The sequence below is a fragment of the Zeugodacus cucurbitae genome, chromosome 2 (assembly GCF_028554725.1).
Source record: "Zeugodacus cucurbitae isolate PBARC_wt_2022May chromosome 2, idZeuCucr1.2, whole genome shotgun sequence".
Taxonomy (NCBI): domain Eukaryota; kingdom Metazoa; phylum Arthropoda; class Insecta; order Diptera; family Tephritidae; genus Zeugodacus; species Zeugodacus cucurbitae.
Genome location: NC_071667.1, coordinates 50,988,447 through 51,007,279, shown reverse-complemented (window position 1 = coordinate 51,007,279; position 18,833 = coordinate 50,988,447). Strand labels below are relative to the sequence as shown.

Here is an 18,833-nt window from a genome sequence, read left to right as displayed (position 1 = left end):
GCAAAACCAAACTTAGTCCTTCCTTACTTGTTTTAAGTATAAATATGATTGTTCCAAGACAATACTCTTGGATTTATTATATTTATATTCTGAGATATTCATGTGAAATTCAAAAGAATAGATGCAAATAGAAAATTTTGTTATTAGGTCTAGGAAAAAATTTCACAAATTTTCCGACTCAAAAATGTCAGTATCGACCTTTAGCTCTCCAGCGAATTTATTAAAGATTTTCTAAAATTTTAGTTGTTTTGAATAATACTTATATATGGATTAAGGATCTGGCTGCAGCCCGATTTTCTAGATTTTTGCAAGCTATGTAGTTCAAGGGGTTAGATTTTCTTATCGATCTGAGTAAATTTCTAAGATATCGTCAGTTTCAATTTAAATTTTTAAACGCGCTTATCTCAAAACTCAATTTTTTAAGTCGGTGGACATGGTTACTCGAAAAGTTATGTACATATTTTGTGCACATTTTTTTACACCTTTGCAATACTAATATCTAGTTATTGAACAAATGATTTTTTGTTATAACTAGTTTTACAAAAAACGATTTTTTTTGTTCAAAGTATGTCAAAAATTCAATTAAGAATATTTTTTTCTTCGTTCATATATGTACATATACTATCGAAATATTTTTGGTTTATTGATTTTGAGTGAATCAATCAAAAAGCATTTTTAGTGAGATATCAAGAGAGATGAGGTACTAACGGCTGAGTTTTCAGAATTTTTAAATACAATTTTTTTAAAAAATACAATTTTTTTAAATACGATGCAATGTTTAATCAAAATCTAGCACTGTATATATTAAAAAAAAAGTAAAGAAGAACATTTTTTTAAACTTCTGAAACCCTTCTCTTCAGATCTGTACGACTTTTTCCCATCCTATTTTAATTGAGACAATTAAAATTGTTTGCAGGATCTAAATGACATTCTTAAAAAACATATTTGCTGACCCCTACATTAATTTGTCATTAATTTTTTTGACAAATACTTACATTTAAATAAATAAATAAAAAAAATTATTAAAAATCGTAACAAATGTATGACAAAAAAGTATACATTGAATAAATTATAATTTACAATAAATTAAACCAAAATTTTACCCTCAATACAGCACAAAAGCCAAAAACAATACAAATTAATAACGTAAAAATTGTCGCCCATTGTAAGACAAAGCAAACAATAAAGAAAGAAAGAAAAACCGAAAAACACAGTGCTGCGCTACCCACAACTTTTATTTTTTACAAGGCACAAGCGTTTCGCAGCGCAACTAAACGGCCGCTAACAACAACAATATGCATGCAAAAGCAAACAAGTGAAATAAAGCGAAACCTGTTCTCATTGCAACTACTGCGCATGCGCAACGCTTCTGTAATTGACGGCAGCCGCAACAACAACAACTGCGTCGACACCAGCAACAACCTCAACCAACATTCGCGTCACCTCGCATATCGCCGCTCGTCATCGCGTTTATTTTTACTTTTGTTGTTGTAGTGTTTTTCTCTGTTTTTTGTCATCGTACACAACATAATCGCCACATGTGAATGTGATTTTCGCGCACGTGTATATGTACGTTTGTGTTTATGTGTGTGTGTGTGCACCCATGTGAATTTGTGGAATTGTCCTACCGCAACAACAAGCACCACAAGCCGACAGACAGACAACACTCACCACTTCATGTGACTGCTTGTGGCAACAACATAACAAACATAACAACAAAACAATAATTGCCGTGCAACAACAACAACAACAGCAACAACGAGTTATCACGACGCCTGACCACAACCCGTGTGTTACATAACTTTCAAGTTGTTCACTTTGCTGTTGTTATTGTCATTTGTATTTTTCATTGTGTTCACTCGAGTGTCTACTTGAATTTGTCACTCGTTCGATAATTGTGTCACATTAACCCAATTCTCTCTGGCTTTCTTCAAAACACAAACGAGTACAAACATTCATACACGGTTACATTCACAATTGACTTTTGTTTTATTGGAATTGCATTGATTTGACGACTGTTGTGTGTTCCATTTGCGGTCGATTAATTTGTTAATTTGTTTACATTTATTTACACCGTTATTTATTGTTTGCGTTTTTGTGGCATTCGGTATTTATTTTGAAGGCGCTTTGGAAAATAGTTGCAGTGAAAATGGTGAAAATGTATAAGACAATGGCGATACTGCTGATCATGTTCGGATATCTGCTCATCACAGGTGGGTTCAGAATATACTTATTACAATAATTATATATTTTATTATTTTGAAAAAATAAAAGTTTTGAAAAGAAATCTATAATTTAGATATACATTTGAAATAGCGTTGCCACATATTGGAAAAACTTATCCTTAAGGATATAAGGAAAGTTCTCTTGTAAAATGTGGGCGGAAATATTTTTGAAAAAATTTTGAACAAAAATTACAAAACTTTGTTCAATAACGAAAAGTAATTCTGTTGAAAAAGCTAATTCCCTACTGGGAATCTGTGAATTTACCTTTGGTTACATTTAAATAATAGTGGCCACCTATCAAATAAAGTTAACATGTGACTTGAAATAATTTTAGGAATCAAATTTAGTCTATGATTTTAATTTGCTTCATTCTATTTAATTATACGTTTTCTTAATTTAATATACATACTTAAATTAAAAAAAATAATTTAAATAAAATTTTCTTGATTTCACAATTATTTTAAAAATATAAATAATATTGTGCAGTGTATATCTCTTTATATTCGGTAAGTTATTCTTCTCTAAGACGGAAGTACTATTGATATTGGTAATACATGGCGTATAAGTAACGGTAACAAGTAAGGAATCGCTATGCTCGGGTGTAACCGAATGGAACTTCCATAACTCGAACTTTTGAATTGGCAATAGCGTTTAGAAATCAAGTTGCATATACATTTCCTTCCATAACTCGAACTTCTATAACTCGAAGTTCTCCGTAATTCGAACTCTTGAAGAGGCAATAGAAATTGCATACAAAATTCCTTCCATAAATCGAACTTTTCGACCAGGCTAACTGGAGGCTAGCAAAAAATATGATAATGTACTTATGGATTGCATAAATCATGTAACAAAGGCATGGGATACAGACCTCAAATAATAGCAAATCGCAAGAAACAAAATTACAGAATACATCTTTTATCGTATGTACATAAAACTTTTTGCGAAGCAAATAAATAGAAGAGTGTATAAATCTATATTTTACAGCCTTTTAAAAAATTTCTTGTTTTAATGAAAATTTTATAACTCGAAGTTTCTCTAACTCGAAGTTTTTTGTGGATTATGGTGATTCGAGTTAGAGAAGTTCCACTGTATTGTATACGCTCAGAATTTTATTTATTTAAGGTTGTTAAGATAACATACAATTCGACGCGAATATTCGGCATTAAGTCCGATAGAATAACGAAAATCACTATATACTATTCGCTCTCATTTCATATCTCAAATATTAAGCGATATACAGCGCATGTTCGAAAACGTGAAATAATTAAAATGAAGGCAGTTCACATTTCCGAATTGTTTATGTTTTCGAAAACTCAAAAATATAAGGTAATTCCACTGGGTTTTAGGTTTTCCTTTCAACAATAAAGCACTCTATTGCACTGTTCTTATTTCCCACACGGATACACAAACGATAAATAGACTTTCCAATTTTGGGCAGCTCTGAAGTACGACAGTTTTTTCATTGCAAGTTTTCGAGCGTGCGCTGTAATTAAATTTGAATATTACATGGCGTATAAGTAACATTAAGCAGCCATTTCACCGCTCGATAGATTTGCGTTTTTTTTTTTTTGAATATTTAGCATAGTTTAGCAAATGTAAAATTAATTTAAAACAAATAAGGAAGGGCTAAGTTCGGGTGCAACCGAACATTTTATACTCCCGCAGTTTATTGTTATGTAATTTTATTAAGATAAGACACAATTTTAATTTTATATTTGGTATAAAGTACACTAGAATAACGAAAATCATCATATATAGTATATGGCGTGTACGGTAATTCCTGGTGCGATTTCAACTATTTTTGCCATCAAGCTACATTATATGCAATATTATACGATTCCTTAATTTTGCTTTAATATCTCACATAATAACCGATATATAGGTATATAGAGTAAATCGGAAGTATGAAAAGCCATATATCAGGTATATAGGGACTAGAGGAAGTATTGACCAGTTTTTTTCCACGGCACAGAGATATGCTATTAAAAGGAACAGATCTCTACCGAATTTTGTTTCCAAAATTTCAGTGATTTACCAATATATTCGGAAAAAATTGGCCACAAACACTGAGGTCCTCATGTCTGGTTGCTGGGGGCCTTGAAAACTTTTTAGACGGGCGATGCCACAATATATATACAATATTTGTGCAAAGTTTTGTTCCGATATCTTAACTACTGATAAATGAGCGAATCAGATGGAATTGAAAATATTGTTATACGGGAAGTAAGAGTGGGTGTGAACCTATTTTGTCCATGTCCATCCGCAACACCAGGGTGCGAAGAGAGAGTTATAAAACGAATTTAATTGAATTTGGTTCAGTAATTCCTGAGATATCGTTGATTTGACCCAAAAATTTGCGACACCACGCCAATTTTAAATTTTTTTTATCGGCATGAGGCAGTTTTCATGTACGCTCTTCACTGTAAAATAGTGATGCCAACGTTTTTCCTTTGTAAATTAACGCACCTATCAAACGTTAGGTGGGTAGGCATGGTTATTATCTCAATGCAAATCTAAAATTTCTCTAGTAAGTTTGGTTTATATAACTTTAGTACCTTGTGAGATATGTATTAGGTCTACAACTTTGCTTCCGCCGTTTTCCAATAGATTTCTCTAGGGTCAAGCACTGGTCGATTAAATCGATTTTTTTTATATCGAATTTGGACATTTGTGACAACATTGACCCAACAAAATATTTGTAGAGATCTGTTTGCATCCGAAATTTTTAATTCCGAGAAAAGTGCGGCTGAGGCTCATCGACATTTGTAACCGTTTTTATAAAAAAAAAACACTTAAATTCACAAAAAAACGGCGGAAGAAAAGTTGTAGACCTAGAGTGGGGCCACGCCCACTTTTCAGAAATTTTGAACCACATATTTTACTATCTGCAATACGTTCTGAGAGTATATAAATAAAAAAAAACATTTTCAGAGTTAACAGAATATATGAAAATTACTTAATATTCTAGTTCTTGCGTTCCTTCAGGGAAAGTACATACTAAATGTAGGCTTCGTGTCTATGTCTCAATTTTTATTACATTTTTAATGTTTATGAATAAATGATGAATTAACAAACTAACAAAGTATTGAAGACCAAACTTCTCTCACCTAATACAAATTGAGATCCAACTTTATTCGTTTAATTTATGCGTGTGGGACGAAATTTCAGGCGTTGATGACGAATTAACGCTTATGGGAAACAAAAGAGACGATAATTATATTGAATGAGCCAATTGAAGCAAACAACAACAAATAGCTACACCTGCACACACCGGTTGAATTATTGGCCATTTTCCCATATCTAATACAGCTCGCAAGCCATTCATCTTCTCGCATTTGTTTCGTTGAATTTTTTTATTCTTTTTCTATACAGATAAGACATAGAAAATTATGCAGAAATAAAAAAGAAACAAATGCCACACATACTCGTAACTGCCATCGTGCACTCACACCCGTCATTCGTCAGTTGTAATGGATCATTAAATCACAGTGAGTGCTGCAATTTAAACCATCAGACAAATGCTACAACAACACTTACTTGTGGACTTATATTTGTACATACGTACATGCATTATTCGCGATAGTTGCATGTTGCAAAAATAACAGTGCAGAATAACAGCGAAACACAAGTGGCCCAGCAGTGGCAACAAGCAAATGAGGCATCTCTTAAACAGCTACCAAGCACTTCATTTCACTTTGTTAGACACAGTTGGATAAACACGTGATCATTTGCATAAACGGGGCGGCTCAGCCAACTACAGTGGGGAGGAGAGAGTCAAAAGCAAGTGCAATAGATACGCGTGCGTATGTTGGCTGCTTGTTGCTGTGGCCCATTCGCCTATTGACCCATTCAGCCGCTCGTTCATTCATTCATTCAGACAGATCACTTAACTTGTTCATTTTTTATCGCGAGACCTGTTGTTGCCTGACTTGGCTTAGAGCTTGTTATACCTGACATTAAGATGCCACACGCACGGTATTATGGTTTTTTGGATCAACTATTTGAGCTTGCAATAGAATTATAGAGCACTAGCTCTGGAAATTGTTAAATATAATACACAATATTATATAATTAAAAGATGATACCGAAATTTGTAAAGACTACTCAAGGTCAATCACAATATAGTCTGTCATTATAGTTGGCCATTTAAGGATTATCCTTCTTCCTACATTATTATCCCTTATCGAAACTAAAATTTTCGATGGAATTGAACTCACTTACCGACTTGATAAAATACTTTCCTCAGCTCATAGATGATGGTAATTTCAAAATCATTGAATTCTCAAAATCAAGATTTTTCTTCGAAAGTTATCAGTTAGTAAGTGAGTATGGGAGTTTTAAAAGAAATAGACCATTTGTTAGTATTTATGTAAACGATCGCTGATGACACACTAAATTTTATTTTAAATTGGTATTTTGGAGACAAGAAACAAAAACACACTAACAAAAAACATTTTGAAGTTTTGATAATACACTTCACAATAAATATTCCGAATGAGATCCATACAATAAGTACCACCAAGAGACCAATTTATGCAATTAATTCCCAGCCCCAAATGGATATTGAATCTTCATCATAATATGACGCCTGACCAGACAATGGAATCTAAAGTAAATAAGGATGCATTCTGCGCTCGACATAACAGTTATTCTTTTTTACTAAGTGGTAAAACAGGTTTTCGGTGGAATACAATCATCGGCATGAAATTTTGCAATCGAATCATTTTCCATACATTTTTTCGAATTCAAATTCACTGCGGACTGTATTATTAGACCCAATATTTAAGTCAACCCGACCAACTGATGCAGTTTTGTGAATAATTTCAATATAGCTCATTGCCCCTGCCATTACATATACTATTCTTAATCATATCGCTATCAACCACCATTCTAGAACATCCAAGATCCCCTAATTTGATTTTTTTCGACATGGTATCGAATACATGTAATCAAAAAAGTATTTTTCCGCCGTGAATTTCAATATAATTTCCGAAAACAATTTTCAAAAGTTTTGCACTCATTATTCTCCTCTAACATGGGAATTTGGTTCCGTTCGAACGTCAGCACTTCCTTAGCCATTTTTGCTTCTCCTCTTGCTTGTTGTTTTGAAATCTTAAATGATTTACAAGCTTTTAAGCGCTTATGCCGCGCGCTCTTACCTGCCACAGCCGAACATATTTTCAATTTAAATAATTATGCGAATAATTGCATTTGTTAGTTTGCATAATTCAAAAGGAAAATACTGTACTTAGCTGAGGTTGCTGCGCAGCTGAAGTGAGAGATGAGTAAGTGAGCGGCGCCGACGGCTGTTGGTGACTTGTTTACGCGCCGACACGAACGCGGATATATTTACAAGCGACAGTTGCACTTTCTAATCACTTTCAATCTTTTCTGTTTATTTTTTTGCCGACATTGTCTAAGTGGCCATAATACTAGTATTTTCTAAGCATTATGGCAATCACGCCTGACGCTGTTGCTGCTGCCCGGCAGACAGTGCGCGCCTAAACGGAAAAGCGTTACGACATTACGTAGAGTATAGATAAATGTTTCTTCTTCTCAAATACGAAGCTCTCTAAGTTGTTTAAGCCTTTCAAGTTTTATTAGCGTATATAATGTGTGGACAGCTCGTTCGCGCTTTTTCGCAGGTCGTATGTAGCCGCCATTTATGAAACCCACTTTTATGTAACTCCTTAGAGAAGTTGAAGTTGTGTGATGGCGACTTCGCGATGCGACACAAAATGATTTATACTAATGAGAATGAGTTCGTACAACTTAAACTGCGGCTCAAGTAATTTAGTGATTACTTAATTTTTCTTGTTAGAAACCGTTTATGGCAATAACACAACAAGCTTGTGTTGTTTTTTGTTTAAACACTCAGATTGAATGAGATATATGCAGCTGGTCGCCCCGTTTAAGACTTCAGAGCATAGATTAGATAGATATTAGCTAATTACTCGTATTTTAAATGCAATTTTGGAGATAGGATTGTATAAACAATGTTGCCACCACACCAAACTCCAAAATATTTCAAATGCATTTGTAAATCCAAAACTGGCTTGAGTCTCGTTTATGAAATATTTCATTTGTTTTTTTTTTTTTGCTTGTAGGAGAAATTACAGCTCTAAAAGGCAGAAATTACTCATTCACAAAACAGTCACAGTATTCTTATAGCCTTTTCACACAGCCAAATAAATTTAGTGCATTAAGATTAGAATTGAGAAACCAATTTTAGCCTTTCGCACATCCGGCTACTCGATTAACAATCAGCTGATTGTTATTTTATCAATAACCACAAATACCTTAAAGGGGCAATTACACATAGAGTTTCATTCCAGTTTAATTCGATTAAAAATTAATGTAGTAAAATGAGATTTTTCTTTTGTATGGTAATCGATCTAAATCAGCGCTTTAATCGAGCGAAGTAGGTTCGGGATTAAATAAGTCCTGTGGGAAAAGGCTATTAGATGGAATTTAAGACAAAATTAAATGTGGAATATGAATTAAACCCTCTATCCCTTAGAAAAAAAATATACATACAATACAGCGATCTCCGCTTAAGTGCCCCCCCGTTTAAGTGCCTTTCCCGCTTAAGTGACCATATTTTTCGACATCGTTGTTTTTTCTCTAAATTTCCCACGCTTAAGATGGTCCGCATAAGTCCCTTTCCCGCTTAAATGTTTGTAATATTTAAGCCACAAATACAAAATTGTTTGCAATTTTCCTCTTTTAAGTGCCTTTTCATATTATTGACTTTTAATGCGTTGAGAATTGTTAAAAGGAAAACATATACATAGTTTTATAATGTTTTTTTTTCATATTTATTGCTATTAATAAGTATTTCTGTTATTAATATGAAATAAATGTCACTTTAATTCTAAAAGAAAAAATATAAGAAAATAAAAAGCTTGGTAAGTACCTCGAGGCACTTAAGCGGGATTTATTTAAGTGCCTTTCCCGCTTAAGAGTCTCAAAAGTCTTACATGTTAAGAAGGGGCACTTAAGGGGGAATTACTGTACATATATTGCTATATTTGGGTCCGTCATATTCCCATAGAAATGAGTTAGTTGACTATACGGTAGAAAAATAAACTGGTCTTAAAAAGATTTATCTTAATATATGGTATAGAGTCATTAATTACCTCCGATAAAATTTGAACAAATAGTCAAGGTAGATATTTAGAACAGCCTTTTATTTTCTAACAAATGTAAAATTCAAAAATGGGATCTCTTTTAGTCAATATATACTCATAACTCGATAGGAAAAAATCACTTTTTCGTGAACTATTGGACCAATTCCTTTTTCGAGAGATTGAGTAAATAGAAAAAAAGTAATTTGTTCCTTTTCGAATTAAGCCTGCAAAATCGAATTATTAAAAACTGTATCATTGCATTTTCTGCGTCATAAATAAATTAAAAATTCTATACCACTAAAAAAACACACCTTACTACTAAGATGAGAAATATATTCAATAATAACTTAAAATAAAAATAATGTTATGTGTGATAGCAAACGCAAACAATATACTATCTTCTAAATATTCTCGTTCGTATTTGGCGTGTTGAAAGCTTCCCAAATTGACTTCAAAGTCCGCAAACTGCCTCACCCAGGTTCCAGATTCTGATTTAAATATTTAAACAGCACACACAACTATTTCTACACCCATTCTTCTTGCTCGACCAAACAAAGCAAGAATATGAACATACGAATATATTTATACTCAGTTATATACATATGAATTTAAATAAAAAACAAAAAACGAAAATCATATTTGCATCTCAGACAGCTCACACCTTCGGCAATCAGCAAGCACATCATTAGGTCTTCGCGTTATTGTGAATGTGTCTTATGCAGATTGCAATCAAATGATACACAAATTAAATAAAAAATAATGAAAAAATAAATAAATATGTGAGAGGTGAGATATAATTAAAAATTATGTGAGTGTAAAAATAAAGTGATGATCTCAAATATCTCATTATAAATGGAGAGCTTACAGTGTTTCTTTTTACTTTGTACCGCAAGATTTAGCCTTTGATTTACTACACTTAACATAGGTAAATTACATGAAACTGTTTGCTGAATTACCTCATTTAGATTTCTTATAGAGGCCTCGGTAAACCATGAATCGTTCGGGTTTTTTAACGTTCAAGTTTTTCTAAGCACAACCCACAACTTTACTTACAAAATTTATAGATTTGAAACAAACTGTACAAGGAAAGCAAAACATACCATTGTGAATGAATGATTAAAGTCAATTTAATTTTAAATGAGCATTAAAAACCGAAATTTCATCACAGTAGGGATGCTATTTTAATTATAAAGAACTTAGCTCTCTAAAAGCAATTAAAAGGCGTTTGTCTGAAACCCGCCAAAACTCTTCAACATTATCGTGTAACAGCCTTAAAATCATAGAAGCTTCAAATGTATTGTAAAATACATGCCCGTCTTTTTAATTCTAAGAGATTGTGCAATATTTTAATACTTATCGATTTCAATGAAACAAAGAGAAAAAACTCAAAAAAAAGTTTTCTAAAATAATAATGAATTAATAGACAATGACTTTGCTTTGTGTGCGCTACATTTGATATTTAAATAAAATTGTATATTTGAGAAAAAGAAGTACAGACAAAAAATTAAAGCGCAACTGAAACAATTGCCCAAAGCGGGTTTTAACCGTGCTATTCAAATAAAAATTGTAACGTCAAGCTATTGTTTGTTGTGTACTTGTACTTATTTGTGTGCTCCGCCTTAATTTTCGTATTTCAATTTTGCTTTGTTGTTGTTATATTTTTTTCAAATAGGATTTTGCCAATACTTAGAGTGCGCGTAGCTTTGAGGCCGGGATTTTATATTGTCACGACTTTTGTGGAGTGTTCACATTCGGTTATTACCATTATTACTTTGTTGTTTTTATTGTTGTATACATAAACATAAGTATTACATATATGCTTCGAATAAGCGGTATTTGAGTTCGTTTTCGGGTTGGGACTAGACTATTTGCATTGTAGGTAATCACACCATATGTTGAAAAAGTACCCGTAAAATGCTTTTATTCATAAAGTCATTCTTATATTATGAAAAAACATTTATAAATAATGTTTATATTAATCCACAATTTACTCTTTTTCCATTTCGAAATTTCAAGTATAAAAAATAATGTAAAGTCCACGGTCCACCAGATGAATCATAGACTATAGAATTTTTCTATTTTCAACTACATATCTGAAGTCATTGAGCTTCTTAAATCGTGTCGTTATTCAAAGACAAATTGATACCTTGGAAGTTCTAAAGTCAGTACGTTATAAGTTAGGTTGGGTCAAGGTGTGGATCTCCACAACTGCAGAGAATCTCAATTAGACAGCTTCGACTGACCTTGTGGCACCCAAATACTCCTACTAGACAAAATAACCCGCACGATTCCACAAAGTGGACTCTATTATAAAGCTCTTAAGGAATAATGACGATTCCAGTCACATCGCTGGGTTCGCCGAAGTTGTGTCTGGCGAATGATGAACATTGAAGCAGGAAATGCTTGGACGATTAATCAGTAAGCAGACCAATGATTGCGGCGAGATGAACCTTTTTAAGAGACTGCAGCTGGACCCTCCCTTTAGATATACAGAAAGATCTCGAAACTTCACAGGTGCTGGTTGTTGTCCACTTGGCAAGGTCACGCTAAGGGTGTCCAGCGCTCCAAGGGCGGGCGATCCAATAGTAAAACTAATTTATTCGGACATGGAGTAAATGACGTTAATAGAAACATTCGATCTATACCTCCTATGAATTTTTCGAATAAGGATAACAATATTCCCATAATGTTGATAATCGAAAGAACAAAGCATTTCGAAAGAGCGACGATTTGTTGCAATTTCTCGAATATATTTTTCGTTACTGAAAATATAATGCATAACAATAATTATGATCGGTTATTTCTCGGTAATGAAAGTTGGACTCTGTTGAACTATTTTTTAACAATTGAAGGAAATCAGGCAAAAATGTATATTTTAATTTAATTCTTCATCAATTTAACTAGTGTTTCTCTCGGTAAAAAAAATTCCAGGAACTTATTGCACAGAAGTTATGCGTTATGTGCCGCAGTTTTGCAAGTAGAGGCCCAAAACAAGGAAAATTCAAACATACTAATAGTAAAACGAATTAAAACTGGTTTAGATTAGCGAATTGGGTATTGTCAAAAGCCGCGTACATGTACACACTCACACAAACATAAGTCAATAAGGGGTATTTACTATTGAATATTAGTTGGTTTTCGTATCCGCATGCAAAATTGGGCGAATAAAGAAAAAGCGTTATTTAACTGCACGTATGCGAGCGCCAATAGTTAACAACAAAGTAGCAAATGGGTGTGCAAACTGGCCTAACGGTTATTTATGTGTTGTTATATAAGAATTGATTACAAAAAATTCACATTTCAAAATGCTTTAACAACCGCCTGCAGCTATTCTATATTATTATACAGTAGAGTTTGACCACAGCAGCAACTGAGAGCTGAGGTTTGAAAGGTTTTTTTTTTTTAATAAATAGGCCACAATCGACCATAGTTTTCTCTTTAATGCGGGACGAGAAATTTGGTAGCTAACTAATATATTTAAATAAATAAACAACGGAGAACTCGTCTCATTTGAGAAAGTGTCACAAATAATTGAAAAACGTTGGCTAAATTGCATGAAATTGATTCCGGGTTCCGAATATGTTTCCTAGCGACCTCTTTCTGCTCTCGGACATCAGAGAAAATTCGTTGAAAATAAATTTAGCTACAATGAAGGGGTAGGTAATCAGCGAGATTAAGACCTGTTTGTGAAGAAAAGTGAAATCCTACTAAACAAGAAAAAACGTTAACTTCGGCTGTACCCTCACAGGTGCATTTCTTTTAGTAACTATGTGTTTAAAAATCTAAAGATGTAAGAAAATGTAAGTAAAAAAATAGAAAACATTTTACTAATTCTTTTTAGCCGGGTTGTTTGCTAGAAACATTAAGGTTATATAGTTAACCGATTTGAACAATTTCTTCGGAGATTATATTATTACCTGAAGCAGTAATCCATGTCAAATTTCGTGAAGATACACCACAAATGCGAAAATTTTCCATACAAGCCATTGATTCCGATCGTTCAGTTTGTATGGCAGCTATATGCTATAGTGCACCGATCTGAACAATTTTTTCGGAGATTAAATTATTTCTATGAGCAATAACTCACACCAAATTTCGATTTGAAGATATGTAGTAAAATGCGGAAGTTTTCCATACAAGTACTTGATTCCGATCGTTCAGTTTGTATGGCTATATGATATAGTGGTCCGATATCGGCAGTTTCGACAAATGAGCAGCTTCTTGAAGAGAAAATAACATCTGTAAAATTTCAAAACGATATCTTAAAAACTGAAAGACTAGTTCGTACATATACAGACAGACGGACGGACATGGCTAAATCGACTCAGTTCAACATACTGATCATTTATATATATACTTTATAGGGCCTCCGACGCTTCCTTCTGGGTGTTACAAACTTAATATACCCTGTTCAGGGTATAAAAATGGTATCGAATACTTGAGATCAATGCCAAGTATGTTGAATATTTAAATATAATTTTTCAAGCCTTTAACAGACCCTTACATTTGTATTATTAGGTCTACAACTTTGCTTGCGCCGTTTTCCAATAGATGTCTCTAGGGTCAAGCACTGGTCGATTAAATCGAATTTTTTTTATACCGATCTTGGACATTTGTGTCAACATAAACCCAACAAAATATTTGTAGAGATCTGTTTGCATCCCAAACTTATTCTCAACTGAAAATGTCACTTTTTGAATTCTCGACATTTGCGGGAAATTTTGCTTTTCTTTTTTAATTCCAAGAAAAGTGCGGCTGAGGCTCATCGAATGCTTCCGGATACGTACGGTGAGGCTGTCCTAAGTGAAAAAAATCCTTAAATTTACAAAAAAAACGGCGGCAGTAAAGTTGTAGACCTAATATATATTTGGATGAATTATTGGATGAATAATCTCAAAATATAGAGATCATACTGCCACAAGCATATTGTAATGAGATATTTACCTCAAACTCACTTCCTTATATGCATTTAGTTGAAATATTTTTTGCAAAGCTAACAAAATGATAAATTAATTTTAAATAAACTCATTAATCTTTTATTCAAAACCAAACAAAATATTATATTTCACAACATGCAGTGTTGAAAATTTAATAAGTATGAAGTGAATTCCAAATTAATATTCGCATTTCGGTTAAATAGCCTTGCCTGCTATACTTTAAAATATAAAATTAAAATGAAATAAATTGGCGAAGTGAAAATCGTTTTCATACATACATACATATATTTATATTTACGAACTACAGTAATAATATGCGTCCGAATTATCCAACCGCTTAATAACATATTAAATAATTAATTTTAGTTGTGAACAGACATTTGCAGAAATCAATGTACCCAGCAGGAAAAATATGCGTAAAAAATATGAAAATATACAAAATTAATGAAAATTATGTAATGGTTATCTAGAGTTAATTAATGTATCATTGCTTTCTTTATTGTAAAAAATACATTTTCGACTACAATCAATATGCACTTACTCTACAAGGTATAGTTAATATCGAATTCACCGCCTGATTCATGACATAATTGGTGTCTCACGCTACTATACATAATCCTCAACTTTTTTTTTTCATCACAGTCTCGGTCGGAGATATTGCGTATCTAAAGTCAATCCAACTTATGATTTTATTATTTAAGGTGTAATGAAATTCTTATTTTCTGCAAGTTATTGTATTAAGAATAGCAAAGGAGACATATTAACTGAATTCCAGTGTATAGTATATTTAATTTATAAAAAAAAAAACGCGTAAGACCAGATAATTGGAGATTGAATGAAGACAACTATGCCTCTTTTACTCAAATGTTGTTAAAAATGATATGCTTAGGTGTAATCTTCTCGACTGAGTAGGAACACACAAAAATAGAATAAGTCCCCATCTTGTATAAGATAGTGAATCCAATAGGCTCAAAGATTAGATTTTGAGATGAAAACATTATTCGTTCAATCAGTTTCAATATTTTAACATCAAAATAATGAAAATTTTTTAAACTCTAACGAGAGACCTAAAGGTGCAGACAGGCACCAACATGTAAGTTTATATATCATAGAAATTTGAGAAATATGTACGAGAAGGGTCAATAACATCTTGTGACCACCGATTATTTTTAGAAGTTTACACTTCTCAAGATGCAGTTCGGATTATCTATAATTTTAGGTAAATTATATAATTTTCTCATTCAGACGTATGTAGGATGATAGTGTCAATCTTGGATCGCAGATACGAAATGTAAGTTCCGACTGAGTTTTCGGAATTTGTAAATAAAAATTTCCCAAAATTGTTTAAATATGTATCTTTGATATACTGAATTATTTAAATAAAATATATGGTTGTATATATTTTAAAAATTCCACCTTAAGCATTCTTAATAAGTTGATATTATATAGAAAATATTTTAATAAAAGAACTTTTGATACATTTCATATTTCACTTCGAACCTTCGGCAGTGCCTTTGTCTGCTTTATATGGAACGAATTTTATATTTTATACATTTAAAAAAAATCAAGCTATGCGTGATTCTCCGAGAAGCGCTCGAGAAGGAGTAAATTCGAAAGTATTTCAAAAACGCTGTTAAAATTAGAAAATAAAAATAATTTCTATACTTACTGAGCAGTTATGTGGAGTCTGTTAAATTACCAACAATAACACTTACTCACACAAATGCAACTAATATACAAATGCACATAATCACAGTATGTACTCAATGTGGGCGGGGTATATTAAAAACACACTTTGTTGTGATTTTTACTGCGATTATCGTTAGCTATAGTTGTTGCAGCAGCACTAAAACGAGTGTGTATGAAAGGATATTCTGCGTACTGCGCACTTTTTGGTCTGACCATAGTTAATGATTATTATTGTTGTGGATAATGTTTTCATTTGTTTTCATTGTTGTTGGCGGTGTCAGCGGTTTAATCAGACACCTTAGCGCGCTTGTAATGTGCAAATTTTCAATATTAATTTCACAATTTTTAATGTAATTAAAAATCTGATTTATTTAAATTGCATTTGGAATTGCCATCCCGGCCACACTTTATTTTCACTTAAAGCAAATAAATGCAACAAAAACGCAGTGAAAATAAAAAGTTATATTTTACGATTATTGCGATTTAAGTTTTATTGTTGTGGAAGTAATTGTGTGCGGCAAATGAAAGGTAGAAAGGAAATATTAAATGCCTTTGTTTCAGCAAATTGACCACAGTGCATGTATGCCAATCCACAGTGCCCACAATCCAATGACCATATAATTTATTGGCTACAACACGCATGTGGCAACTTTGCAGCAACAATCTCTGATTTTTAACTTTTTCTTTACAAAATGCAGCGCGCAAATTAGCACACACCTGCTTTTCTGGCAGGCAAACAACTGCATGGAATTAGATTCGCAGTGGATTTGTGTAAGGAATTCTGAATTTCGCGTGACAGTCTTACACATAACGGTTTACAATTTAATGTAAGCTTAGAGTTAACTGCAGCTGTAAGAAAACTTAATAATGATATTTACATAATAACAGAGCAGTTTCCACATCTATATTTATGAAAGCAGCAGAAAAACAAATTTTCTGTCAGACGAATTAACTATTCAATATAGTTAATATGTTAGTTATTTGTCGTTTGTCGATTGCCGATTTGTCTTTTGCTTCAAAGAAAGTCTCAGTCTCGGAGAGTCGAATAAATTTTGAATATTCTCTTCAAGTCTGATAATTAAAAACCATCGCCCAGAGCCGGTCCAGAGAAGATATTAAAAAAGAGGCATTTCCATACCCTTTTGACTCTCTCTCTAAGTCTCGAAACTTTACATTAATCTTTTGTAACTGGGGTGTTTTCCACAATTTCGTACTTCAAAATAAAATCGCCAGAACCTTTTTATGATTTGGGATTACAAACGATCGTTAGCTCGCACAGAACCCATAGAACTCATTTTATAGATTTTTTGACTTTTCTCCAGTAATTTTTGGAAGTCCATAGACGATATAGCTTTTTTGGTACTTATGTACGGAATTTAACAAATCACTTTTAAATGAGAACTCGGACAACACTCATCGAATTTGATATTAGCGACATTTTTCATAAACAGTAAACATCTACACACGAAAGACCTTTTATACAGTTTTTTTTTCCAAAATACAAAAACTTGAGGGACAAGGTTGTATACCACGAAAAAGTTATTTGAAAGCTGTGAAGTTTATATATGTATTTGTGTTTTGAAGATTGGGTTCCATAAATAGTTCATTGTCATTGAGATGATACGAAATTTTCTTGGTTAGTGGCAATTGAAAATTAAGTCCTCTCTCGACGAACCAAAACCAAACTCTACAAGTCGCTCATTGTTCCCGTCCTGCTATATATTATAGAAGCGTGGGCGATGTCAATATGCAATGTGACGGCAGTAGGAGTTTTCCAGAGAAAGGTTTTGCGGAAGATTTATTATATTTATAGACGATGGAACGATTAACTGTACGAGTTATACGACTACATAGACACAGTTCAGCGAATATAAAGAAGGCGGTTCCGCTGGTGGGGGCATATGAAGAGGAAGACCTCCACTATATTATAAAGATCAAGTGGAAAGCGAACTGGTTTCCCTTGGTGTTTCCAATTAGCGTCAAATTGCGAGAAAAAGAGACGAATAGAACACTATATTTCATTGATTGATAATACATTCGACACCGGATGAAGATATTGATGTTTTCAAAATATATTTGTAGGAGAATCGGGCTTGAAAATGTGCCAGAAAATGGATTCAAGCGAATATTTGATCATTATAGAGGAATTATCTCTCTCCAGGCAAGGAACGCATCTAAGATTAACATAATCGAAAGGAGATGTCGTTACACAATTATATTGAGGATTGAAACGACGTACCAGTTGGAATACAATAAAAACTCTCAAAACATGGCAATCACGTTAGATATACATTTGAAAAAATCTGAGAACATAGATCAGACCGACTTTGAAACATCAAACAATTAACGATTGTTCTTTCGGTTGCTTTAATCAAGTATTGTGAACAATCTATTTTCAATCACAGAATAAGCCCATAACTCCATAACTCCACGAACTACTTGCAAACTTGCTTTTAAAGGTATAAAGGAAGTACATATAATCGCCATTGATTACAAATTTATGCTCAAACGTGCTTTAAAGTCTGCATGTGAGAATTCATTAAAATTACTGCGCTTCGATTTACAATCATTTTTCGACATTAAAGCATCCGCTTAACATTATAAAACGATTTCGTGATGCCACGAACAAAATGTACTACCAGCAAAATGCATTTGCATGCCGATAGACAAGCTGGTGAATGAGTGAGCACAGCAAACTGAAGAGCGGCCAACGGATGTCATAACATTATGTGGCATCCGCAGCTGACATCATTATCATCATGAGCACTTCGTTCGCAGTAATATTGTTGCAATGTTTTTGCTTTTTTATCGTTTTTTATCTTTTGCATAAACAAATAAATATATATAGATA

The 18,833-nt window shown here is 33.0% G+C and overlaps 2 protein-coding genes across 3 annotated transcripts in view; one reads left to right on the top strand and one right to left on the bottom strand.

Moving 5' to 3' along the window:
• The window catches only part of LOC105218629 (uncharacterized), a 157,997-nt gene that overhangs the window by 31,619 nt on the left and 107,545 nt on the right, over positions 1–18,833 (bottom strand). The window lies entirely within an intron of this gene.
• LOC105218628 (uncharacterized) overlaps positions 1–18,833 on the top strand; it is a 34,777-nt gene that overhangs the window by 2,567 nt on the left and 13,377 nt on the right. Inside the window, exon 2 of one of the 2 annotated variants that reach the window (XM_054226221.1) lies at positions 2,123–2,213. In XM_054226221.1, coding sequence (XP_054082196.1) covers positions 2,150–2,213 — 64 coding nt within the window. In that variant the 5' untranslated portion in view covers positions 2,123–2,149. Of the gene's footprint in view, positions 1–1,114; positions 2,214–18,833 lie in introns of both variants that reach the window. The other variant, XM_054226220.1, reaches the window with a different exon arrangement.